The sequence below is a fragment of the Cydia strobilella genome, chromosome 10 (genome assembly GCF_947568885.1).
Source record: "Cydia strobilella chromosome 10, ilCydStro3.1, whole genome shotgun sequence".
NCBI lineage: Eukaryota > Metazoa > Arthropoda > Insecta > Lepidoptera > Tortricidae > Cydia > Cydia strobilella.
This window is the reverse complement of record NC_086050.1, coordinates 12,642,657-12,669,907: the sequence shown is the minus strand read 5'-3', so window position 1 is coordinate 12,669,907 and position 27,251 is coordinate 12,642,657. Positions and strand designations below refer to the sequence as shown.

Genomic DNA, 27,251 nt, shown 5'->3' with positions numbered 1-27,251 from the left:
TTTTATTTCATGAATTTTATCGATACCTACTCAAAAGCAGAATCATCGTTGCTCCCGTTTTACGTCGTTTTCAGGACAGAGCGTCATAATGCCTCGTTATTATGCCTATGAAGCATCCAAATGGTTAGCTCGTTTTAAAAAACCAGAACAATAGAGGTAAAGAATAGCGGCAAAGAAAGGTCGTATTATTTTAAAAGCCAGTCTTAAGACCAGGGAAAGAGATTTACAGTGTTTTCTTCGTTTGTTTATCTGGTTTGGTTGTTACTTCTCAAAAAATAATGCTAAAAATTGTTACTTCTCACTTAATCACAAAAAATGTACCTTAAGATATACTCGTATGTTTCAGCTACATTATATTTTGTTTAGAAGCCATTCTATTTTTTTAATTCGAGTCGGGGCGGGGCGGTGCGTGGCCGTTCTGTATGATAATACTATTACTTATTCTGTGGTCGCACCATAAGAGTTCCTATTGTACCTTTTTGGTACGGAACCCTAAAAAGGAACTCTTTGGTTGGCCAGATTGTTTGATTTGATACCCCGGCCCCGGACTCAATAAGGTTTGTGAAAGTAGTAACGAGAGTCATCCCTAAAACATCACTTTGTTTATTCGTTGACGGAAAGCATGAATCTAGTATAACTGGATCGGTCATGAGGGGTGGGGGGAAATGACCGAACGGGATAGTCTTATGTATCTTTCAGTAGGAGTAGCAGAGAAAGCGCTGTTATTGTCACAGTCTCACATTTTTTTTTATTCCCCACCGTAAATTTGTATGGTTTATGGTGGGCAACAAATCTAATCGATCAATCATATTGTCGCATTGCGTATGTTCCGTCCCTCACGGGCGCACGCGTAGCTGATCTATGTAATGCTAGATCTATGACGGAAAGCGACCTCGTTACTGTCGTTCTCTACAATAGCACGTTCTGTAAATATTGAAATCCACCAACAAACAACCACAGACCAACTGTTGCCCAATGACGAATAGAATAGTTACACCTGCTCGTAGGTACATATCCATACTATCCATACTAATCCATATCCATACGAAAGTGTGTCTATCTGTCTGTCTGTTACCTCTTCAACCTTAAACCGCAGAACCGATTTAATTGAAATTTGGTATAGAGATAGTTTAAGTCTCGAGAAAGCTAGGACATAGGGTAGTTTTTATCCCAGAAGTCATCCTTTAAGGGGGGGTTGGAAGTTTGTATGGGGAATCGATAAAAAGCAGATTGGAAAAAATAAGCTACCCAAATTACTAACTCCACGCAGACGAAGTCGCGGGCAAAAGCTAGTACCTAATAAAAAGTAATTTAGGTCACTAGTTAGGCACACGGTGCAATGGGGTAACTGCTAAAGCGGAGTGATTTTGTAAATGGCAATAATAATAATAATTCAGCCTATATACGTCCCACTGCTGGGCACAGTCCTCCTCTCATGCGCGAGAGGGCTTGGGCTATAGTCCCCACGCTAGCCCAATACGGATTGGGGACTTAACATACACCTTTTGAATTTCTTCGCAGATATTCCACACGATGTTTTTGTTCACGGAAAAGCGAGTGGTAAATATCAAATGATATTCCGTACATTTAAGTTCCGAAAAACTCATTAAATTAGTTTTTGTTGAGATGTATTTATTTGTAAGACATCCCCGTTGACATTGTAACGTATCAAGGGCGAAACCTTATACAAAATAGTGTATTATGTTTTGGAGCAGCTTTAGTGAGATAAGTCTTTTCATATACTGCCTGTGTATATGGAGATAAACTACATGGCCGGCCTACATCAGCTAACTACGTCGTAAACTATTATATAACGAGCTGAGTTCTATGGCCCGTGAACGCCCGCAGAGCCTGAAAGGCCAATTCGAACGTGCACTGACATCAAACCGATATTGGAATCACATCAGTTAGCTGCCATTCGCGCGTTCGTTTCGCTCAGACTTGTCAGCCCAAGTATTAGTGCGAGCGAGACGCCCGAGTTTGATGTCAGCGCACGTTCCAATTGGCCCGTGAGACCCTCTACTGCGAAGCCGTAGATTAGAAGGTACGACTTCGTTAGTGTTTACCCGGTGGGTCTATTCTTGGATGTAATAATGAATAGAAAATGTATCGAAGGACGTTTCGTACTTAAATAATCTTAACCTGATTTCATATAATTATACGGTTACCTAAATTAAGAGCGCGGCTGGCGTTATTGCTGCAGCGTAGCGACAGCGGGAGACGGTCGATCTCACTGCCAATCTATTTGTTACAATGAAACCAATTTAAACTTACACTTGACATCAAAGCAAAACCTATCTAAAATATGTAATTTTGCTCTCATTCGCCCCTGCGTCCCAGCAAAATGATTGCGTTAATGTTAAAAGAACGATATCATTTAGATATAGGTCTGATGTCAAGTGCATGTTCTCTTGAGTGCTCTTCAAGATGGCCTCAATGAGTGACAGAGTTGATTTCAGTTGCGACTAATGAGGGAACGTGAGCAATGAGATTTATCAAAAAAAATCACACTAGCATCGCTTGTTCCCCGAATGGAACCACTTGCTCTTGCGTGCAACAATACGACGAAATACGAGTAATATCAATAGCATATCAAGTTGAGATTTTTAAAGTTCAAATAAGCCTCTACGCACGCTCAAGCAACGTTAAACCAAACCTCGAGTATTTTAGGATAAGGATTATGTGGGTTGGGTTGAATTAAGTAGTTACTTGATTCTTAAGTAGTAAATTCTCGAACACTTAACAGACACATAAAATTGTTATTAGATTTGAATCGTTGTATTTATTTGTATGTACGCCGTAAAAGTGCATGGCGCCTTTATCAATGAATTCATTCATAATTTCTCCATGCAACATCTCATCTCACTGCACGTGCCTAAGTCGAAACCAAATATAATTATGCCAACGCGTTGCAGGAAATCGTATTTAGTCAGAATAAAATATGATGAAATAGGTTAGTTAGGTAGTAATTATTCTAAGGAGGTACACAATAAATAAATAAAAAATAAGGAACTAGACATAAAATAATTATCCTGATTGTTTGGTATATATTAGTTTTGGTTTCATGAAAATCTATTAATTAATTCAAAAAGTATATGCTACATGCTCGCCCGCAGGTTTGCTTGATGCTCAAGAGAGGTTAAAATTGTGCTTTTCAAAGCTTTCAATCAATCATTTTACACAAGCAGCCTGTGGGTAAAGTATACGAAAAAAGCCTTTAATGCCCTGCGCGTGCAATATAATAATGCACTCAGAATGTTGTTGGGGCTGCCCACATGGTGCAGTGCATCGCTCATGTTCGCCGAGGCCCATACACAGGATTTTCACGCGGTTATGCGAAAGAAAATCGTCTCGGTGATGGGCAGGCTTAGGGGCAGTACCAACGGCATTCTGGAGGTCATTATAGAGAGGATTGAGAATCCTATACTGGCGCATTGGATTCGCCAAGTTATAGGTTTTCGTAAATTTATAAAATAGGTTATGTATAATTGTATATATAGTTGTAGTATTATGTACAAATTTAACATTAGTTCTTAAGTTATACTAACAAAATATGGATGTAAATCTGAAATAAATGTATTCAAAACAATTCAATTAAATTCAATATCCACAGTAAATATCTCGACCAAAACATGGACGTAACCAGACATTTCGATGTGTGTCCTCAACTCCTCACACTAGTTCTAAATGTTCCAATGGCTCAACGAGAACGCGTCACATGTTGAGGTTGTTTTTAAAACTTTATTGCACAAAATATATACAATATTCAAATGGCGGACTTAATGCCACAAATGGCTCCTTGACGTTGCTCGCTGACTGTTCACGCTAGGTAACAGCAAGTGTATTTGAAAGAGAAAACACTCGCCCGCGTAGCAAAAACTCGCTACCGTGAGGTCGAGAAAATATATTCGATTTGATGGACGAATTCCTCGGAGTCCAAGCTACTATCTGATAAAACCTGAACTGACAACTAAATAGGTAAAACGAGTTTGAAACGTTTTTGCTAAATTTAATTTTGTATGAACCTTGTTAAATAGCAATTATGCATAAACGTTCCAAAACGAATTTAAGTGTATTATTTTATAAACATATCTAAAATAAATTTAATATGTAAAATAATAAATAACAATGAGGAACATACAAAAACAAAAAAAAAAAATTGAAAATGTATTACAAAAAAATAGGACATGATCTTTTGAGCTTAGAACCTATGCCAAAAATAAGCTTATATGGTTCCAAAAGTTATCAGAAACTTATATTAAACATTCAATCATCATCGTATTCTATGATCTCGAAGTCCGGAACTCCACCAAACCCATCAACATCATCAGTAGCTTCTTCATAACATCAATATTATTAAAACCTGTAAAAAAGTTAAACCTCTTCAAGTTTACAAAATGACAAAGACTGATTTTTTTAGTTCAACTAAACTGGAAAAGAAGATTATCAATAGGAAGAGGTTTACAGACTCATCTAAAGTTAGTTGGCTACATACAAAAGAAATTAAGTTGGATAAAGATAAAATGTTTTCTATTTTTATGCGGTCTACGATGGAAGACGATTTCATACATAAATACATACATACATACATACATACATACATATAATCAAGCCTATTTCCCGGAGGGGTAGGCAGAGACCACGGATTTCCACTTGCTACGATCCTGACATACCTCTTTCGCTTCCTTCACTTTCATAACATTCCTCATACACGCTCGCCGGTTTAGGGTGCTCTTGACCTGGCCTTTCTTCAGGATTTCCCCGATCTGATCAGAGAAAGTCCGCCGAGGTCTGCCCCTTCCAACTCCCGTTTCTACCTCTCCCTTATACACTCTCTTTGTTAGCCTTCTTTCACTCATTCTTTCCACGTGTCCAAACCATCTCAACATACCTTTTTCAATTTTTGTCACTACATCTTCGCTCAGTCCACACTTTTCCCTTATCACACTGTTCCTAATTTTATCTTGTAATCTCACACCACACACACTTCTCAACGCTCTCATTTCCACTGCATTCACTTGGCTCTGATGCCTCTTCTGCCATACCCAACTTTCGCTACCATACATAAGTGTAGGCACCAGCACCCCTCTATGCACAGCCAACCGTGCCTTTTGCGACACCTTCGTTGTCGACCAATGAGTTGAAAATTGATAAAAGAATAAAGCGAGAACTGCAATACATAAAAGAATCTGATTTTTGTTTATTTTGGCCTAATGGCAAACCGATTGCTTCAGCGAAATTAGTGGACTTACAATCCATGTACCACTACATACCTGAGGATTGCCTTCAATTTTATAGAACGCTTCAAAGTTCTGAAGAAGCTACTGATGATGTTGATGGGTTTGGTGGAGCTCCGGACTTCGAGATCATAGAATACGATGATGATTGAATGTTTAATATAAGTTTTTGATAACTTTTGGCACCATATCAGCTAATTTTTGGCATAGGTTCTAAGCTCAAAAGATCACATCCTATTTTTTTTTGTAATACATTTTCAATTTTTTTTTGTTGTTTTTGTATGTTCCTCATTGTTATTTATTATTTTACATATTAAATTTATTTTAGATATATATTTATAAAATATTAAATTCGTTTTGGAACGTTTATGCATAATTGCTATTTAACAAGGTTCATACAAAATTAAATTTAGCAAAAACGTTTCAAACTCGTTTTACCTATTTATATGCCCCTTGTATTATGTATTTACAAAAAATATGCATATCATCCAATAACCAGTTTGGCATTCCACAGTAAAACCAATAGTATTTGCCTGAAATAATTACAGGGAAAAAGTGTACCGCTAAAACACAAAATTGCGTTTATCTCAAAATGGGGTCGCTGTGGGTTGGAACGTTTTCGCGTAACTACGTCCAATTGTAGGTACATCATGTACCTATTTTATTCAAGGCATTTCAATATAACGTTAATGCAGGAAAAAAACATTAAAAATATTCTTGACAGACCGCAGGACGTTAGGTTTCTTGATTTCTTTTCGTTTCGAGACATGAAACCCTATCAGCGGTTAGAATTTACGGCTGGCATTGCCGCCAAAATGGCGGTACGATCTTTGTACGACACGCAACAAAGGTTTAAGTAGGGTCCTCTCTTTTTGTTAACTAGGGTAGCCTGATAGAGGAGTAACCACTTAAGTTTAGTGTTAAAATAAATAAACAAAAACCTTTTATGAAATATTTATTTTATTTTAAAGGAATTTCTTACTAAGCAATTTTTACGTCTGCAAGAAACAAACATGCGTGTGACGTGAAAATTAAATGTGTGCGACGTGTGTTTTAAAAATTTCTTATTTTATTGGGACCGGTGCAGATGTTTAAATAATGAATAAATCCATTTAAAATGAAGTAAACATATTTTTGTGGACAACATATTTATACTTACTTAAATCATGTTGATCATGACGTTCTAATATTATGAATGCCTGTATTGTAGTCGAAAAAAATAGGTAGAAACTTCATGTGTTACGATGGGACAGTGTGTTTTTAGTTTTACCGTTTAAAAATGACTAGGGAAAACTGTTTGACTTAGATAAAAAAACTGTGTGCACGATCAACTCCGATGCACGACTGGAGTTTACTCTTTCAAAAGATTATAAAATACAATACAAAATGTAAGATGAAAACTCCGAAAAATTAACAGTTGTTGTTGACATAAAATAAATAAAGTGTTTCTACAGCCGTTGCTAGGGGATGCGCACGAAACATAACGTAACGTAACGTAACATAACGTAACGTAACGTAACGTAACGTAACGTAACGTAACGTTTGATTTTACTCCCCATATTTTTTCATACTCCGGTAAACTCCTAAAAACGTTTCAGAGCTTTTGTCATAACTGATACCGCCGTAAACGTGGTCATTTGATAGATGATATCGCTGTACCCTAATCATCATTTTGCACGCCACCGAGCTATTTATGAGCAAATAACGCTTATGCGGTCGGGAAATAACGTTTACTTAATGCGAGAGATAAGTTTCCAAATTATCCGGTCCACAAAAAATGGTTGACGGTACTTTACCTGTACAGGCAGTAGGTACGTACTCGTAAAGGCTTACATTGCCTCTTAAATCAAGGCGTTAAGGTAGGCAGGGGATATAAAACGCAAGTCTACATGATCGAAAACAACAAGTAAATGAAAAATAATCTTCAATAAAGCTTAATTCTAAAGCTAGGCAGTACAATCAACAATTTATTCCTTTTATTATATTATGCATATTATATTCAAATAATAACAACACACCAGATTTATAATATCCCAGTAAAGTTGGTTACATCTGCAACACACAGACTGACGGCCGGTCCACAGTGTGTTAAAAACCCTTATTTTGTCTCATTCAGTTTTTTTTAATGCATAGTTCTAATCGTTTTAGTAGCTCACAGGAACAATCGGCATAAAAATTATTTTAAATTTATAGCCCTAGTGTTGTCACGTTTTAAAATCGACCCGGGTGTATGTTTTAAATATGTACTAATTTTACTTTTTAATTCGATTACAACATTTCGGGCATCCGGAATCTAACGTAATAACGTTAAATGCAAGATAAAGTTTACTCAAATGCGAGATTTTTAACGGAAGTTGTGGTACTTTAAAGCCATCGGTGTCGAAAACACAAATGTTGGCATTTTTTTTAGTTACAATTTTATCTTCCTTAGGAAAACCTGTTTAGGAAACTTCGTATGCTCGACATATTTCACATTCTCGTCCGTTGGACCATTGGTGTTCTCAAAATGATAGTTACCTTGCCATAAATTTCCATTTTAAGTGACATATGATTTTAGTAATCTCATTTTTAACTTTATATAATTTTTGTTTTTTCTATGTACCACAACAATGTTTAAATGTTAAATGTATCCACGAATGCAGTGTCGATACAAACCCGATTGGGTTTCACGGCACTTTTCTGTCTGATTTAATGTAAGATTTTAATATAGAATAAAGAAAAATAAAAAAAGTCCCCCCGTAAATCCCATTACGCAAAAACAGCTGTTTTTGTACATTTTTGTCGGTATGATGACGTTCCCAAACTTTTTTTTTTGGTGACGGTGACCTTAACTTTTATTGAATGTTTGCCGATGCCCATATTTTCAAGATAATTTTAAACAGTTTTAAAAAATAAAATTAAAAAAAAAAACATTTATTTCAGACTAAAAGGTCCATACATACATGGTTAGCAAACATTACAATCTTATTACTAGTGTTAGTACCGCATAAAAACTAAAACTAAAGACTAGACGGCGAGTGCATGCAGCCCCTGCCAACGGTTGAGCATGGGGCCATTTTCGCGCTCCATGAACACGCCCAGAATGCTGTTGGGGCTGCCGCGCAGTTTTACTGCCACATTTGAATAATCTCTGACCTCTGTCAGATTTTGTGACTCGGCGGAGTCAGCGGGCCGTCATTCTCTTCAATCGATCTCTCCCAGGAAACTGGTTGATGCTGGAGTGTTTCCCTGAACCAGACTTTCTAGCGGTAGGTTTTTTTAAAGAAAAAGGATGCAAAAATATTATGAACAAACTTTCAGCTCTAACCCGCTTCTACAAAATGTTCCACTATCTTCGCTTTCGGCCATAGGGAAATAAGTAGTACTGGAGAAATTACATACAGTTTCGCGATGGTGTTCTTCTAATAGATTGACCACAATTTCAAGAGAAAGAATCTTACCGGATTAATTGACAGATACATAGACATTAAATAGGCAGTTTGATATAATTTTAGTTTATTTTTTACATGTTCAAAGCTTTGTCAAGATTTCACTCTGCATACGTTAGCTCATTCCATCTCAGTATGATGGCATAATTGGCATACTATAACACCGTTTACGAGCAAGTGTGATGAAAAAATAGTTTACAGTACATATGGTGCTACTTTCTCGCACTAGTGCGTAAAAGAGCACTTTTCGTGCATATGTCGAAAGTTTAAAGGGCCATATGTACTGTAAAACGTTGTACGATACACGTGCGAATAGGTAATTCGCAACTCGTGTCGATTTAAAACACTCCCTACGGTCGTGTTTTAATTTATCGCTACTCATTTCGAATTTCCTCTTTTCCGCACTTGTATCGTAAATAACTATTGTTAGGTTAGGCGAGGGCAAAATGTGCCCCGAGTAATCTACAAATTTCAATTTTTTACACGAAGAGAGTAAACAAATCATAGCGCTGAACCGAAGGATGACAGTTTTATTATATTTCTGACAGTGATTTGTGTAATCTAATTTCAAAACAGATTTGAATAATATTGTTATAACTTATTTACTTAGGGCCTGTTTCACAATGTCCAAGTAAAGTATTGGATAGCTAATTAACAAATAAATTAACTTCCAAATAAAATTTCTTGCAAAAAAAGCACTTTATCCAGCAGATAAAGCTTATTTGGAGATTGTGAAACGCAAACGATGACTTTATCCGTCAGATAAGTGGCAAGTAGCTTATTCAGAACTTTACTTGGACATAGTGAAACAGGCCCTTATGCTTGTAATGTACATGATACACCTTAAACTACAGATAGTCCCTATACGGCTAATCGGCCAAAAGGCCAAAAGGCCAAAAGTGAAGCCGAAACACGATTGATGTGTGCGTGGAACGCTCGTGTTTTACGCTCAGCTACACACACACATAATATACAAAAATATGTTGCCAGTATATATTTCCCTTAAAGTAGGGGAATTTTAACAACGTCTATCAACGATTTGATTTTGTAGAAAAAGGCTTTTAGTTTTCTTTTAGTGATTTATTGCATTTCTGTACTTTGTGAAATAAGGTTTAAAAAAAATATCTGATACGTTTTTACTATTTTATTATTTAACAAATGTGCATAAAATAATAAAAACAATTTTCGGAATGTAGGCATTAAACTGAAATTTTCCGAAATTTTAATCTAAAACGAACATTACACAAAATAAAAATTAGAAAAAAAAGTTAAATAAATAATTAATCTTATTTGATAAAAAAAACATTGATTTGAAATAAAATAATGAAAAATGTTAAAACATATGTTACCCTGGGGACCTGCTCTGCCCTGATGTGAACGCAGCCCGATGGGTGAAGAAGCTAGATGTTAAATTATAGTACCTACTCAATAAGCAATTAATTATTATATAGGTATATGCGACCAGGTTATTAAAAGCCATACGATTAAATAAATTAAAACAGTCGACCAGTGAAGACGTGTCGTGTCTCCGTGAAGACGGTCCTCGTAAATTGGACCGAAACATATCGAGCTATTCGACTTAATAATACGTGAGTGACCCGGTTTAAAATAATCTAATAAATTAAAACATATAATTTTCTATTATACGAGGAACTTCCATTCATTTTAAAATGTAAATTCATGTCCCATTTGGAGAAAAAAATATTCACTACACTGGCCACATTTATAAGAAATGGCGGCTGACGAAAATTTGTATTTTTGTATTTACGATTACGTAAAAATATCACATTGAACTCAATACTTACGCGTGAAATGTAATATCAGGCGATTGGTTTCTATCATGGAGACTAGTTTTTGATGCATTGTGACACCCATTCACTGCACAAACAATCATCTTTCCTGTGTTTTTGATATTTAAACGGGAGGTGTACACAAACCGATTTGACCTTGAGTACTGCGAGGGCCGTTCGAATACGATGACACGAGTGCGACGTGACGTCGCACTTGAAATGGCTTCACTAGCGATGTACGGACTAAGCATTAAATCCTTATTAAATCTATGATACTTACTAATATCCCCCGTTGAGCCTATTCTGGCAGAATGGTAACTAAGGAACCCTTCACTGAGCATGGCCCGACATGCTCTTGGCCGATTTTTTAAGTTGATAGGTAAGGTGAACTAATACAATAAATTGTTATAACAGGTTAATTGAGGCCTTGAGTGAACCGTATATTAAAGCGATTTATGTCAACAACATTAAAGGATAATTATCTGCTTTTAAATTATGGTAATAAATATTTATTAATTAATTCATGAAATATTGTAATCGCTATATATATGCATTTAAAATACATATGGGCGATTGGGTATTGATGGAAATATTTATGTATTTTTCACCAAACCATGCATTTGCATTCAGATGAAGTGGAACTGCTGACTGTTGTAAGTTAAAGTTTTGCTTCATCAGGTGGAGAAGGCGCGACGCTGGGAGAACCGGACAACTGCGACCCCAGCGAGCTTAATATATGTGTAGAGAAGATCCCGAAGACCCCCGTTGGCTTGCCGAAGACGAAAGAGGAACTAGACACGCATTGCCGGTAAGTATCTTGTAAAGAGAATAGTATCTGTAGGTATATTTAAATTTAACACGTTCACTGCGGGTTGAGGCAGAACCGCCTCAAGCGCGACTATACGTTGGTGTGGGGCTAAAAGTTCGTGTTATCTCTCTCGTGCGGGAGCTGTCGCCGTTTACTTACAAGGCGTATGATAAAGACAAATGTATATTTCTTTATGATTTTCAAACCCGGACTCGTTGGTACAGAAAAAAATGTTTGAGGTCTAAATAAGCCTAGAACGCACTGGGTATATATTATTTTCACACAGTGCGGGTTGAGATTAGTTTATGCCTCAAGATTTCAAGAAAGTTACCTCAAAGCCGCACTGAGCAGACGCGGGCGACGCAGGAATCGACCGCTTGACGTTTGGCCATAGTTGTCGATAAAACGATACAAGTCGATACCGAACCACGCGTGTTTCACCTGCGACATAAAGATGTTCTCAAACGCCACCTCGTCGCTTGCGGTATACCGACTGACTGCTGGGAGGACATTGCATTACAAAGATCGGAATGGCGTTCTAGTGTCCATAAGAAAGTAGATCAATTTGAGCAGCAGCGTCTGGAAGACCTAGTGCTAAGCGTCATATATCATATATCCGCAAGACGCGACCACACCCGCAACTCGACCGGACAACTCCATTGCGCATCGTGTAACCGCATCTTCAAGACAAAGTTTGGTTTTGCGAGCGACATTAGGGCATTTCATAATCCGGATAAGAATTGTTGACGGGGTCGCCACTGCCGGTTACGGCAAGGAAGGAAGAGAGAGATATTTAAAATGTGAATAAAATGTTAATTGCCGAACCATTACAAAATACAGAATGGAATATTTATCATGAGCAGGACCCCTGAGGCAGTTTGATGCTCACATTGAATACACGCAATAATTTTCATGCTTCGATAATGGCCGTTGACATTTTGGGTTAACCTGCGGTTTTTAAAGTACAGGATGACTAATTTCGAGTTATAAAATATTTCCAGCTTTGTTTGCTTTACAATGCTAATAAGTTTGTTGAAGAATACTTGACTAAGTGTGTTGCGAAATTTAGTTGAATGAAAAGTACATTGAAGGCACTAATGGTGACGTTCAGATGTCAGCTGCAGCTGCATTACTGTTGTGTAGTCGTTGTTGCCGCCGCGGTATATGTCAATTTCCTTGATAAAATGAGTGATAGAATGTCACGAAAACGTCACCTTTAGGCAACAAGGTAATTGGATAGTAATGGGATAGGTACAGTTAGACCAAGATAAGTCTGCGACGATTTTGATAGCATATACGCAGTGCAAGTGTTATTTATACATCATAATTTCATAGAAGTTTGACTTTTAAAATAATACTTGCACTGCGTGTGCTATCAAAATCGTTGCAGGCTTTTCTTGATCTAGCTCTAGCAGTGGTTTTTCTAATTAGAGTAACAACAAGTTTGGCAGTAGGTATGCCAGGTATATTCGTCTTGCAAAACCCATGTCGTTTTGGTTAAATCTGTCAACAGTAATGTAATAATTAAAAAATAAATAGCTCTTTTATAATATAACCCATTGTAAATCGGTTGGATGGACTAGATACAAATTGTGTCGAAAGCACCCACATACTTGTAAATTCATAAAATCTAGGTTGATACTTGGGGGCTATACCCAATACGAAAGCCTGAATAGTCCACCTGGCTTCATAGCCAGCAGAACTGTCGCATTCATTTAACAAACGGACAATTGTTAATGCAAATGTGACCGGAATATCGGTTCAGCCTCAGCCTGTATTTAGAGATTATGTAACGGTTGACTACATGGCACACAACCCTCGCATGACTCGTATAACACACATGTTACGAGAAAGTTTGTATCACGATCACGGCCGGGCTGATATTGAGCTTTTGAGGACCTTGTTCTGGGTTTCGCTACTTCTTAGAGGTTGTGAAGTTATAATATACTATAGTTACGTAAGAATTGTTATACTTCCACAACTGTATTAACGATTAACTTGGTTTAAATGCATTTAATATACAAATCGTTTATTTACTAGAATATGTTTACAGATTGAAGCTTACCTATAGATAAATAAAAAACATAATAACTGAAATTGTAAAACAAATCGAATATCCGTCTGACCCGGAACTAGGCGCAGGGAATCAGGAAAACTGAAATTTACTGAGAGAGTTGAACATTTACGGAATATCATGGTCGTGTTTTGAATGAGATATCTCTAATATAAAATTAATTCAAATACAAAATGTAGGTACATGCTGGAAAAAAAAAACAAAAAAAAATGATATTTGGATTTAAGCGATTTTTCAGTGACATTTTCGTAATAATTTCAGTTTTTTTTTGGAAAAGTATAATATTTATTGAAAAAAAATTGAATGCTGCTGCTCGGCGCAACAGCACCACAAAACCAACATCAACAGCGACTATACGTCGAGGCTCAGTACGGATATGATGGTCATTGTCTACGTGACAGCGTGTTTAAACGGTGTCTGTCACTTTCTATCCCGCGGTGTTAAAAAGTGACAGTTATTTTATCACGTGGATAAAACCATCCATAATACGTCGGCAGGAGACGCAAGTGCAGGGGTCTCATAGTTACTTATCTGCTGTTGACTGAAATAGTGTCTCTTCCTTTAACATTTTGTATTTATTTCGGTTGTATTTTGTACTTCTTTTCCCAGCCCTGGGCCTGTTACCTAATATTTTAAAACAGCTAATGTTTCACAGTAAACGTTAATTAAGCAGATAAATGTTTTTCAGGTTTATTTACACGCATTTCCTTAAAGGAATGCGAACGTGCTGATTAACTCGCATTCTCCAGTATCCCTTACAAATTGTTTTCATTAAGGGAGCTCTCCATAACGTTTAACGGCTTTGACAAATATCGCTCTAGAGCCTTTTTGAGAATTGATTTCCCTATGGAATAACGTAATGCTTTTCATTTTTCATGCTCTGAAAGTGATACGTTTCTGCTCTAGAACACTGTACTTTCTAAGTACTAAGGTACGTTTTTTTTTTCTTTTTTTTACAAGCAATTAAAATTTTTGGTTTAAATGGATTTGTTGTACAATTTTCATTCTGATAATTTACTTCCCATTCCATAAATAACGATATTTTTACCTAAATTGTTAATTGAAAGTACTTCCAAAACTAGGTACTTACTGAAGTTTATACTTACCCGTGATTTTTTAAATATACATGTAATTTTACTTTCCTCGTATTCGAAAGGAAAAGTAGTGTTTAACTCGGGTAAAATGCACCATTTCAGTTTCGGACTATTGGCCACCACGCGTCAAGTCATCCTGTATACAGAATTTCATAAAATCATCTTGTATACAGGGTGTTCAACATGGGGATGAGCTGCATGGACGCTTGGATACGCCGCTGCCTGCCGACGGATGGACAGAAACTTGTGCACCAGCAGATCGGCGGCGCGCGCGCCATCATGCGCTTTCTTTGCGCGAACGAAACCACAGCGCTGCGACGGGGTAGGTCATCCTTTTTACAAGCTTTTTTTAAGTTTCTGTTGTCTGCATTTTTGTAGGTAATCTAAATTTTGTAAGCTAAATTAGACTACCTAACTTTCCATTACGTGAGTGAACTTAATATTATGGTACCATCGAGCTGATCTGATGATGGAAACATGGAAAGCAAATAGTAGGAGATACGTTATATATGGTCGACCTTCACCCATACGTCTGACGGATGAAACTTATATTTTATGAAAGAAAATATGTTTCTGAGCATAAATAAATAGGGTTGCCTAAACAAATATGGTCAAGGCTATTTTTAATAAATTTTTGAAAATAATTTTTTTTCTTCAAATTTCACCGATTTGTCTGACGGAATAAGTTCCAATGGAAAGTATACAACTTCTATAACATGAATAAATTAGGTTGCCTATGTTTTTCCGGTCACTATTATGAGGTTGCCGTGTTTAAACAGGTGAGTTAAAATCGATAATTGCACCCATCTGTCTGACGCTTGAATTATATATCAAAATAATGGTAATTTTATTGCGAATACAATGGTATAGGGTTGCCTGCAAAAATCCGGTCACAAATAAGGGTTGCCAGGCTTTTAAAGAAAATAAGATGGAAAGACTTTTAGCGATAACTCAAAAACGGCTTAACTAATCACGATTGTTTTAAGTATTTTCGAACGTGTTTATTAATCACTATTTTTGTGGTTTTTTTTCATAATTTTTGGATCAATGGTTCAAAAGTTAGAAGGAAAAACCCTTTTTTTTCTAAATAATTATTTCCGAAATGATTCACTTTATCAAAAAATGTTGTTCAAAGAGCCCTATTTATTTTGAAAGACCTATCCAACGACACTCCACACCATAGGGTTGAAACGAAAAATTTTTTTTACATATATTTTGTTCCTAGAGCTAGAGCGATTATTTTCGAAAATAGTAACTTTGTCAAAAAATTTTTGTTCAAAACCCCTATTTATTTTAAAATACCTATCCAACGACATCCCACACCATAGGGATAAAGTGAATATTTTAGGAAATAATCGCTTCTAAAAGAACAAAATATATGTAAAAAAAAAAATTCGTTTCAACTATAGTGCCGGATATTGCTGGATAGGTCTTTATAAATGAATAGGGGACTTCAATAATCAATTTTAGATAAAGTGAATATTTTCGGAAATAATCCCTTCGAAAGAATCAAAATGTATGTAAGGATTTTTTTTTATTTGAAACCTATAGTGCTGGATATTGTTGGATAGATCTTTTAAAATGAATACAGGTTTTCATAAATCAATTGTTGATAAAGTGAATATTTTCGGAAATAATCGCCTCGAAAGAAACAAAATGTATGTAAGGATTTTTTGTTTCGTTTCAACCCTATGATGTCGGATGTCGTTGGATAAGTCTTTTAAAATAAACAGGGGTTAAAAAAAAAACATTTTTTGATAAAGTGAATATTTTCGGAAATAATCGCTTTGAAAGAAACAAAATTTATGCGACAATTTTTTTATCGTTTCAACCCTATGGTGTGGGGTGTCGTTGGATAGGTCTTTCAAAATAAATAGGGCTTTTTGAACAACATTTTTTGATAAAGGGTATTTTATTTCAAAAACAATTAACAAAAACAAACATAATAAGACTTTACCTATAGGTAAAAAATTTGGCCTAAATCGCCGTCAATGGGCAAGGTGCCTAGAAGGCTGGCCGTATTTCCACGCTGTATAGCGATACTAACACGCTGTGCGAAATAGTGGCCAGCCCTCTGGTCGCCCGAGGCCTCTATTAGGCGCGTCGCCAAATCTTTATACAGCCGACGCGCACTTGGTCCCCATGGCCCCAAGGTTTCAACGCCAAACGCCGCAAATATGTAGCTACTTCCTAGGACGGCATATTTGCGGCGCTTGAGGCTTTCGGCCGAGGATGCCGCAACGCCAGCGGTGGCGCTGGTGCTTAGAACATGGGACGGTGCCAGGGTATCAACGCAAGTAGCATCTCAAACTAGCGGCCGACCCATGCTCCAAGGCACCAGCGTCATTCCGTCAGGCCTTTTGCCGTCGTCCCTGGCCAACCCGCTGGGCTCGAGGACTGCCGGCACTTTCGCACTGACAAGGGCCCGACGGATGACATCGTTAATACTGGCGTGGCGGGACATTCTTCCAGCGCTCCGGACACATGAGAGGCCATGGTGGCCCAGTATGTCTACCATGGCGCCGCATTGACAGCGATGTGGCTGATTTGTTGATGCATTTTATAAAGTAATTCATTTCGGAAATAATTATTTAGAAAGAAAAAAAAGGGTTTTTCCTTCTAACTTTTGAACCATTGATCCAAAAATTATGAAAAAAACCACAAAAATAGTGATTAATAAACACATTCGAAAATAGTTAAAACAATCGTGATCAGTTAAGCCGTTTTTGAGTTATCGCTGAAAGTCTTTCCTTCTTATTTTCTTTAAAAGCCTGGCAACCCTTATTTGTGGCCGGATTTTTGCAGGCAACCCTATACCATTGTATTGGCAATAAAATTACCGTTATTTTGATATATAATTCAAGCGTCAGACAGATGGGTGCAATTATCGATTTTAACTCACCTGTTTAAACACGGCAACCTCATAATAGTGACCGGAAAAACATAGGCAACCTAATTTATTCATGTTGTAGAAGTTGTATACTTTCCATTGGAACTTATTTCGTTCGTCAGACAAATCGGTGAAATTTGAAGAAAAAAAAATATTTTCAAAAATTTATTAAAAATAGCCTTGACCATATTTCATTAGGCAACCCTATTTATTTATGTTCAGGAACATATTTTCTTTCATAAAATATCAGTTTCATCCGTCAGACGTATGGGTGAAGGTCGACCATATATAACGTATCTTAGACTAAAAGGTGGAAACCAAAACAACGCAACCTGTGTTTGTTAGAATTGTGGCGATGAACATTTTGACTCTCGAAAGAAAAGTACAGTCGGCGATAAAAATGACTTTTTTTTGTAAAAAAACATTTCGTACAACGTTGGTAATCAAGCGTACGAGTCGCCTAGGGTTAAGCAGCAATGCGGTTTACTGATGTTTCGGCGAAAATTACTTGACAAACTTTCAGTTCCCAAACTATTTATCCCACGAATTTATCCCATATTTTTAGTTGGGCGAAATTTCATTTCGCAAATTTACATCATTCGCAAGTATGGGGTTTGGAAATGAAATGGTTGCGAAGTAAGGTTATGCCAACGATTGGTTTGCCAAATGAAACTTTGGCGAAAAGTTGGTTGCCAAGTGAAATTTGGCGAAATAAATTTCGCCAAAAACGAAGTACACCGCAGCAATGCAACCTATAGGCGCTTTGAATTCTATTCTAGTGACGTTACTCGGGCCTTGCCGACCCTTTAAGACGCGAAAGTAATTTGGGGTCGTGCCATACATATTTCTTCTCAACTTTCATCGACTTGCATGGAGACGGCAACTCCAACGAGATTTTATTCATAATATTTTGCTATTCGAGTGGCGTAAATAAAACTTTCAGATTGAATACGAGCTCCTTAAACTACAGCGATGCGCTGAAGTGGGTACTCAATAACATAATGCAAGCATTAATGGATTCTGGACCGAAATAAATCTTAGTAGGTATACCTACCTACAAACTGTGACTACAAACTAACGAACTTTAGTTTATAATTGTCCTGCAACACATTTTTACCTATTTATTAATAAACATTGGCATAGAGTTCAGGGTTTCTATTAGCTGCAGCTTCACATGCCCCTGTCACCAAGGGAATATTGACAAGGCGGCGTGCATGGTTAAGACATGGAATCTCTACCTAGCTACCTACGTATCCACGCTTGTATACTATAGTATACAAGCGGTGGGAACAAATAAAGCGACAGATTTTAATCACGCATTCCTGAGGTCAAGAGGAGCAAAAAAACCGGCCAAGTGCGGGTCGGACTCGCGCACGAAGAGTTCCGTACCATTACGAAAAAAAGGCAAAAAAAAATCACGTCTGTTGTATGAGAGCCCCACTTAAATATTTATTTTATTCTGTTTTTAGTACATATTTGTTGTTATAGCGGCACCAGAAATACATCATCTCTGAAAATTTCAACTGTCACTATCACGGTTCATGAGATATAGCCTGGTAACAGACAGACAAACAGACGGACAGTGGAGTCTTAGTAACAGAATCCCGTTTTTACCCTTTGGGTACGGAACCCTAAAAAAGTGTGTGTGTTTCTGTCAAACGACACGTTATTTCTTTTTACATCTTGGCGAAAAAAAAACATTACAACGAATAAGTAAATTTTTAATTTTATTTACAGATACATTTTTCAAGTTTTCTTTAAAACTTTTACGTCTGTCAGTAGTTATGTCTAAATCAAGTCACATAGTGGCAGCGTCGCAGCCTAAAAGGCGTTTTCACTGAGTTATCACACAAACAATTTTTTACAAGAATTGTCGTTCTCTAAAAGGCCGATTTCAAGAAACTTCAAATGACATTTTAGACTCTAAATTCGGTCAATAACACACCTGTAAAATCTGTCGGGTTACTTGCCCCACCGTGTATACACTACATGTTATATGTTACATGTGTATGTATGTCGACGGCGGGCCGTTGATTGTTAATTAAAATGTAAATTACGTTGCTCTTCGATTGCGGAGGACATCATTAGGAAACTATACTAATCCTAGTAAGGTTTAGGGTTTTATTTGGTTTCGAATTGACTTCGAATTAGTTGTCAAAGCGGACCCCCGGTTCGTTTAAAATGCAACCCGGAAAGTGCTTATTTGAGGAAGCAATTTATTTAAGTACCTCATTTATTAATTTTCAATGTTCATATTGATTTTCTAAAAGCAATATATAGGGTTAACTGTTTGCAGTCTAAATTACGTCATATTAAGCAATAACCTGCATATATTATGGAAATATGTAATATTAAATGTAATAACGAAAAGGTATGCCCGAAGAGCAGCCGGGCTCTCACAATAAGGTGTTGGTTTGTCAAGTTGGTTATATTTGTACAGTAGGTACTGTTAGAAAGAAAATGGTACTCTAAACCCCGTGTGGCAAAATTTGTAGGTATGTACTACCACAATAACGGGAACTATAGTACAATTTTGCGTAATTACTAGCTAATAATTATGTCCCAAAGCCGTATTTGAAAACGATGATTGCATTATAGATTTTTTTGAAAAATCTAACTTTATTTTGCTGTGCTCTACAATGGGCAAACACACGCGACCCAAAAGCATAGCCCCAGAACTTCGGGAAATTCAAGCCCGGTGTTCAAATTTCAATGGCGAACTATGTCCAAATTGTTACAAAAAAAATTAAAAATGCTTTGTTAAAAATCGGCATGGACTATACCTAATTTGTTTGCGTCGAATCAAACTTCAAGTTGGGTTGCAAATGAACTTACGTTTTAGTTAAAAAAAACACGTTATTACATACTTTACACAGATGGCGTTAGTGGTAATACATATACTATTATTTTGTTACTAGGATAGATTCTGGTATATGTATAAGCAGCTCTGAGGAAATGGCAGTCTTGCTTGCTTTCCCTCGCAGCTTTCTCTATCTAACCTGCCACTTTCTAACCTTTTTGTCTTGAAATTAGACACTTTCAACTACTCCATTATTCATTTTACTGAGATCATTTGCATTAATATGGCCTAAACGTCTATGCCAAACTTGAAGTTGCTGTTGCTGCTAGCATACTTATTTGCCTAATGTTTAGTTTAAACGGTACACTCCATCTACTAAATGATTTAGTAATCAAGTCATTGGAAAGGCTGGTTTAGTCTAAATCAGCCTTTCCAATGACTTGATTTTTGTGCATTTATAATGTAACAGGCGTAACAGCCAGTTTTCTTAAAATGAACCTTGTTTCCATTCGCAATCAGCTAATCTTACGCGTGTACCGTACCCTAGAACCTAGATGAATAAAGAAAATAAAGTACAGAAGGAGGTCATGATTTTCGGTCCCAGCGGGACGTCTGGCACAACAACGGTTATATAGGTAGGTATTGTGTATTAGAAAGATATTGGAACAGAACCTAAACAATAAGATTTAAAAGTGGGTAAGATTTGAGAACGCCGCCGCGCACACATCAAAACCAAAGAAAGCTAAGGAAATAAGAACAGTAAACATTTGACATATACATAACACAATATATTTTATTTCAGTCACTTTTACCTAAAAATATAACAAATGGGAAAGTGTGGAATCTTAAAAATCATAAAAAATCATTATTAATTGAGACAATAACGCGTTGATCCATAAACACATGCGAACGTTACTTATCTTTATAAATTTTATACCAAGAACACAATTTAAGGGTTTTATAACAAGGAAAAAGCACCTTAGGTACTGATCTGCTAAAAAGGATAGACAACACCATCCGGTAATGCGATTGAACAATCTTTATGCACACCACACCTTTAGTACATTTTCCTTTTAAGGCCGTTCCATCGGTTTACCGCTATCACTGTCACATTTCGCAAGAAAGAATGGGAAAGACCATGCGCGCCAAGTGTCAATTTTGATCGAATTTTGTCGATTTTTATTTATTTTAAAAACGTTGCCTTACAATATCGAAATTCGAAAGCGGTAAAATTACTATTTAAGTTAAGATTGTTTTTTCTTCTTTTTTTTGTTTATAGTGTCATACAGTTACATACAGTTACATACTTTACACAGATGGCGTTAGTGGTAATACATATACTATTATTTTGTTACTAGGATAGATTCTGGTATATGTATAAGCAGCTCTGAGGAAATGGCAGTCTTGCTTGCTTTCCCTCGCAGCTTTCTCTATCTAACCTGCCACTTTCTAACCTTTTTGTCTTGAAATTAGACACTTTCAACTACTCCATTATTCATTTTACTGAGATCATTTGCATTAATATGGCCTAAACGTCTATGCCAAACTTGAAGTTGCTGTTGCTGCTAGCATACTTATTTGCCTAATGTTTAGTTTAAACGGTACACTCCATCTACTAAATGATTTAGTAATCAAGTCATTGGAAAGGCTGGTTTAGTCTAAATCAGCCTTTCCAATGACTTGATTTTTGTGCATTTATAATGTAACAGGCGTAACAGCCAGTTTTCTTAAAATGAACCTTGTTTCCATTCGCAATCAGCTAATCTTACGCGTGTACCGTACCCTAGAACCTAGATGAATAAAGAAAATAAAGTACAGAAGGAGGTCATGATTTTCGGTCCCAGCGGGACGTCTGGCACAACAACGGTTATATAGGTAGGTATTGTGTATTAGAAAGATATTGGAACAGAACCTAAACAATAAGATTTAAAAGTGGGTAAGATTTGAGAACGCCGCCGCGCACACATCAAAACCAAAGAAAGCTAAGGAAATAAGAACAGTAAACATTTGACATATACATAACACAATATATTTTATTTCAGTCACTTTTACCTAAAAATATAACAAATGGGAAAGTGTGGAATCTTAAAAATCATAAAAAATCATTATTAATTGAGACAATAACGCGTTGATCCATAAACACATGCGAACGTTACTTATCTTTATAAATTTTATACCAAGAACACAATTTAAGGGTTTTATAACAAGGAAAAAGCACCTTAGGTACTGATCTGCTAAAAAGGATAGACAACACCATCCGGTAATGCGATTGAACAATCTTTATGCACACCACACCTTTAGTACATTTTCCTTTTAAGGCCGTTCCATCGGTTTACCGCTATCACTGTCACATTTCGCAAGAAAGAATGGGAAAGACCATGCGCGCCAAGTGTCAATTTTGATCGAATTTTGTCGATTTTTATTTATTTTAAAAACGTTGCCTTACAATATCGAAATTCGAAAGCGGTAAAATTACTATTTAAGTTAAGATTGTTTTTTCTTCTTTTTTTTGTTTATAGTGTCACATAATAAATAACCGAGTAAAGTTGGATTAAAAGTCCTAGTTAGAGGTTACTTTGGGAATTAATTGTATAAAGCGAAGTGTCATAATTCATGTATCGGAAGCTTATAAATTAAAGATAATATAATCAAGAATCATCATCAAGATCATATATTTTTTCCACGTCTACGAATATCAACGTTTAAAAAGGGACGCCCCCATATCCGGATTAAGCCCGCAATCCTAATTGGCCTAGCTTGCCGAGTACAACCAAACACTCTGAAGAGACTTATGGCACCCCTTTTTTGCGTCAGGGGTAAATAACAGCCCTCTATTTGCGTCAGAAGTTTAAAATAATATTAATAACAACATAAACAATTTGTTTCAAAATTCAAAGCTCAGTTAAAACACATTTTTTACTTTATCAATCAACGCATGATTTTAACCAAGCTGTATATTTATGTCGTAACCAGAATTCCTGAAGGAGCAGAGCTGCTGGGCCCGTGTGTCCCCGGAATGGTCCGGCTGTGTGAACGAGCTACAGAGCGCCGTACGGGACATCAGCGACCGCGCACAACTGTTCACGTATTTCAACAGGAACGGAGAGCTTTGCTGGTAAATATGTTGTGGCCGGAATTCCAGAAGAAATATTGCTGGGCCGGTTCGGCGTGCCTCCGGAGTGGTCCGGCTGTGACAACTTGATATAAAGCATGTTGCTAGGATTTTTTTTCATTCGTCATGCTCTGAAAGTGGCTACGGGCTGAAAGTGATACGTTTCTTCTCTAGTGCGTTTTACTTTCCAAGTACGTTTTTTCTATTACTATTCACGTTAGTATTAACAATAGTGCTGAAACCCAAATTTTAGTTACTGGAACTACTCCGGATACTGTGTGGTAGTCATTGTTTCATCTATCAAAGCGAGTAACTAAATTAATTTTGGTTCATAGCAGCTAAACTTGATTTCAATCAGTACTTACCGGGAGCATTCCCTTATTATATATAGAACTTGAGGTCTTGAACTCTTCAATTATCTACCCACTTCATCAGATCTTATTTTAAATTCAGTATGTGTCATCATCACTATTGATCTCGTAAACACAGTATTATTACAGCGCGCGAGACGACTTCATGGCCTGCGTGACGCAAGTGGGCCGCCTGTGCTCCGCGAACGCCGGCAACCTGCTCAAGCGCCTTGCCTGGGTGCTCGCGCAGGACGTGGCCGCCTGCAGTCAACCGCACGCCTACTGCATGGCCCCGCCTGCTGCGGTCACCACACCTTTGCTGACCGCACTGTCCACGATTTTACTATATCCACCAAGGCTCTAAGCTCAGTTTAAGCTAGATATAATTGTATTGTTTAAGTAATTAGAACGCTCTTCTTTTGTACCGACAAACCGATGTTCTTCTATTTTTTTTAACGATTGACATTTATGGATTTAAAATTATGTCTGTTTTAAAAAATCAGTTCTTATTAAGAAGATGATAATTTTTACATAGTGAATGGACCAACCGCAAATTGTGATGCGTAATTGTTTGAGATACATCTCAAGTCAGAGCGCGGCGCGCTCTTTCTTTTTCCCGTGGTCTCAAGTTAATCGCTTCTACGTATTCGCGTTAGTTCTGACTTTTGTGGCCGCCTTTGCTGGCCGCACCCGTCTACGGTTATAATAGAACCACCAAGGGCCGACACCCTAAGCTCAGTGTTAGCTAGATATCTTCATTATCATCGACGTAACACCGTCGTCCATGTTTCAAATTTTTGAACAATCGTAATATACGGTTTTGGCCCCTTATTAGAATATACTTATTGCTTGTTTTTCTGTTGCATTCAGAAATCATCAGTTAGTTTTCAATAAAAAAGATGAATGGCCCAGTCACTTATTATTTTAGTGTTGCTCTAAACTAAACATTAAACGACTTTGAGATGAAATCTGTGGAAAGTTAGGTTTAAGGTCAATGAATTGATGAGATGTTATTAAGTTTGGTAAAGTAAACTAAGTAAATTGAAATTGTATATAATCAGAGTTGAGCGTATAAACAAATCTGAAGGTTTATTTGCAAAAGGAAGTGGAGATAGATAAACGAAAATATACGAAATTTACACAAAAATTCATTCAAATATATTCCTTACGCTTAATAATAATGTACTTTCCAAACTTGTAGGTAAGTTTGGAAAGTACACTATGATGAAATTATCAATATCCCGAAAATATAAAAACTAGACAGTTGTTGAGTTGGCCGCTTATTTTCATTAATAAAACAGGGTAGATTTTAAGTCACCGGCAAGGGCGGTAAGCTCGGCCGAATTTCACCTCTCCATTTTTATGCGGAGTGTTAAAAATAAATGGAAATCATGGAAATGGGTATTTTTCGGTTCTCGATAACTTAAGGATGAAAATGTCCTGAATGACTCGCGCTAGTTAGTAGTACGTGCTCCATCCGAGTTTGTAAAATATATCACCTTTAATAATATTTACTTTGAAGACGCCACGAACGTGTCTATGTTGCCTCCTAACACCAACCCAAATATTTATTTAATTTAATTCTAAGTCCATCTATTACCGTTGTCCTAATAATGAGTATAGTTAAATAAATAAATAATGTTTAATGTTCATTCTGGTATATTTATTAAGTAAGACTTATCTTGTGTGAACGGGGAGACACTGTTTTATGTGAGTCACATAACAAAAAACTTAAGAAGTTATATTAGTTTTTAAAGATGTATGATTTTTAGACGTTCCAATTTAAATTTAGACATTCAACAACTCAGTACAGTCATTTAACAATTAAGTACACAAATACACTTTTGGCCGAAAACACAAACAACACCCATACACTTTTCGTACATATCCCGAAATTTTAATTGACCATTTCCATCTTTGAAATTGAGACTTAATTATTATTTTTGAAGCTGATTAAGAAAAAAACAGTGTGATCGTTGAAATTTGTGGCTGTATTTCTAAAAAAATGTTATCTGTATTCTAATTTTGTGTAGGTACATTTAATAAATTTATAGGATTTGTAGAGTATTTTAACCCTAAGCAGCTAAGTCAGTGTTGAAAGTTTATATGTAAATAGCACCGAGGAAACAAAATTAATGGAACACTGTTACATAATATTGTTTTGTTCTTTAAAACATTAAATAATGTAAGAGGGCACAGTGCTTAATGTGGTTTGGTGGGTGGTGAAATTCTCTTTTTGTATGGTTTAATATAAGCCTAGAGACAGCTATTTGACGCACGTATACGGGTAGGTACGTGATTGGAGCATGCCTGCGTTACGCCGCAATTTTATCTGATAATCCCGACAGATTAAGCATTCAAATTATTCACCTTACATCATCATACATTTCCGGAAAGCTTATTCCCGTCGTTTTTTTCTGCACATTTTTAAGGACAACATTGGCTATTAATTACTCCATTTGTACTAAAAGTAGCTGGGACATAATGGGCTTATAATTTTAAAAAAACATATATGTAGGTTGGGTATGTTCTTTGTGATAAATAAAATATTAAAACGTGTTTATGTATTTCGCGTCAATTTTATTATTTATTAATAAATAACTAAATTGACGCGAAACGCACTTGATTAGCAACAATTAAATTAATTCCCATAACAGAATAAATATCTATTTACTTTGTAAGTCTTATAATTTTAACATGTACTGCCTTTAAAGGGGCCCACTGACTATCAGTCCGCCGGATGATATCGGCCTGTCAGTTGTTCGGAACTGTCAAATTTTTGTTCTAACTGACAGGCCGATATCGGCCGGCGGACTGATAGTCAGTGGGCCCCTTAAATCTAATTTTTAGGCCACCAAACGAAGATCAAACATTGCCAATCGGGGGAAATAATTCGTGTATAATGAACAAATGCCTTTTGACAGCATTCCATTTCCATTTTATCATTTTTATTCAAAAGAGATTTTCATAATAAAGTAGGTACCACGTAGGTAGTACTCCTTTGCCATTAACCCAAAGCACCTTAGGGGTCATCTTATTTATCAATTATAGGTACCTACATGTAGATAGATTTAAGATAAACAGCAAGTAATCAAAACGGAAATCAGGCCATTTAGTGTATCTGACAGATCTCTTAAAACTGAAAAAATGTGTTAAGCTAAGTGTCTAAGAATAAATAAAATGTTTGGAATACTTACTTTTTTCTTTACTGTCCTATGTATATAATTTATATTAATCTTTAATAGAAAAAAAAACCGACTTCTCGAAACAGATTGAAATAAAATAAATAATTGGCTGGTATTTATTTGATCACCAGATATACTCGTAGTATAATTAATCCATTTCGTCACGTTTTTCTAGCAGTTCGGTTCTGTGAGGACCGTAGTTCAAGCCTAACCTAACCTACTTATCTAGTAGCATATCGTTTCTGTAAGGGTCGCAGTTATAACTCTCCGGGTCCGAGTTCAGGTCCGGGTCCGAACCGGGTTCGGGTCTACGTGGAAAGCTCTAAAAGGGAATGACATACATTCATTCGCAGCTGCCATCCCTAAAACTTGTTTTAAAATTAAGTAATTAACATAAAATACTAAGGGTGTCCACGAAATTTGAGATATAAGAACTAAAAACTAAATTGGTAGGCGTAGGTAAGTAATTATATGTATTCCCAT

General features: G+C 36.5%; 1 protein-coding gene across 1 annotated transcript in view; it reads left to right on the top strand.

The window, feature by feature from the left end:
• LOC134744678 (uncharacterized) overlaps window positions 1-23,989 on the top strand; it is a 38,395-nt gene extending 14,406 nt beyond the window's left edge. Inside the window, exons 2-5 of the mRNA XM_063678585.1 lie at window positions 11,134-11,263; window positions 14,605-14,753; window positions 23,095-23,236; window positions 23,734-23,989. Coding sequence (XP_063534655.1) covers window positions 11,134-11,263; window positions 14,605-14,753; window positions 23,095-23,236; window positions 23,734-23,947 — 635 coding nt within the window. The 3' untranslated portion in view covers window positions 23,948-23,989. The remainder of the gene's footprint in view (window positions 1-11,133; window positions 11,264-14,604; window positions 14,754-23,094; window positions 23,237-23,733) is intronic.
• Window positions 23,990-27,251: the final 3,262 nt, after the last annotated feature.